Source organism: Chrysochloris asiatica, unplaced genomic scaffold, assembly GCF_000296735.1.
Source record: "Chrysochloris asiatica unplaced genomic scaffold, ChrAsi1.0 scaffold00118, whole genome shotgun sequence".
NCBI lineage: Eukaryota > Metazoa > Chordata > Mammalia > Afrosoricida > Chrysochloridae > Chrysochloris > Chrysochloris asiatica.
In genome coordinates this window covers 153,505-154,350 of record NW_006408636.1, presented here as the reverse complement: position 1 = coordinate 154,350, position 846 = coordinate 153,505, and the positions used below count along the sequence as shown (strand labels likewise).

The 846-nt window shown below is 43.3% G+C and overlaps 1 protein-coding gene across 1 annotated transcript in view; it reads right to left on the bottom strand.

The window, feature by feature from the left end:
* Positions 1–416, bottom strand: part of LOC102812038 (prefoldin subunit 1-like) — a 1,420-nt gene extending 1,004 nt beyond the window's left edge. Inside the window, exon 1 of the mRNA XM_006868549.1 lies at positions 347–416. Within this exon, the coding sequence (XP_006868611.1) occupies positions 347–416 (70 nt within the window). The remainder of the gene's footprint in view (positions 1–346) is intronic.
* Between the last annotated feature and the right edge of the window lie 430 nt (positions 417–846).

Sequence of the window (846 nt, the reverse complement as noted above, 5' to 3'; positions counted from 1 at the left end):
ATGCAGACTTAAGTCTGCAAGGGCATTATTGCTGGCAGAGGGCATTAGTGCTTGTGGGGCATTATTGCTTGCAGGGTATGAAGAGGCTGTCTGCCGGTTTTGCATCTACTGTGGTCTCCGAGTGTTTCTTTTCTCTCTCACCTCTCCAGACATCCCACCTAGATTTAGTCCAAGAAGGGAAAATGTCAGCCACTGAGCATTCTGTCTGGCAGCTTGCATCAAGCCCAGGTGTCTGTCTTCTTTGTATCTGTTTTCTCTGTGTCTGTTTTCTCTCTCTCTATCTCTCTCTCGCCATCGTCACTGGACACCCCATCTTCGGGTCCTCACCCTCTTGCCGAGGCCAGACCCTGGCAAATCACTTTGTCTTGAAGCTCTGAGAAGGCCTTGCTCGACTCCATTTTCACCACTGCTGCCATTTTCGTTTGCTCTATATGCCTGCGTGGTGGGAGACAGACGAGAAAGGGTTTTTCCTTCTTTCTTGTCTTCTCAATGATTTTTTGCTTTCTTCAAGTATGATGTTCTTGATGTCATCCCACAACTCTCTGGTCTTCTGTCTTTAGTATTTAATGTATCAAATCTAAATTCAGGTGGGATATATTCAAGGTCACATTTTGGCTCTCGTGGACTTGTTTTCATTTTCTTCAGTTTCAGTTTGAATTTGCATATGAGTAATTGATGGTCTGTTCCACAGTCTGCCCCTAGCCTTGTTTTCACTGATGATATAGAGCTTTTCTACCTTCTCTTTCCACAGATGTAGTCAATTTATTTTTAAGTATTCCATCTGGCAAGGTCCATGTGTATAGTTGTCTGTTATTCTGTCTAAAGAAGGTATTTGAAATGAATAAA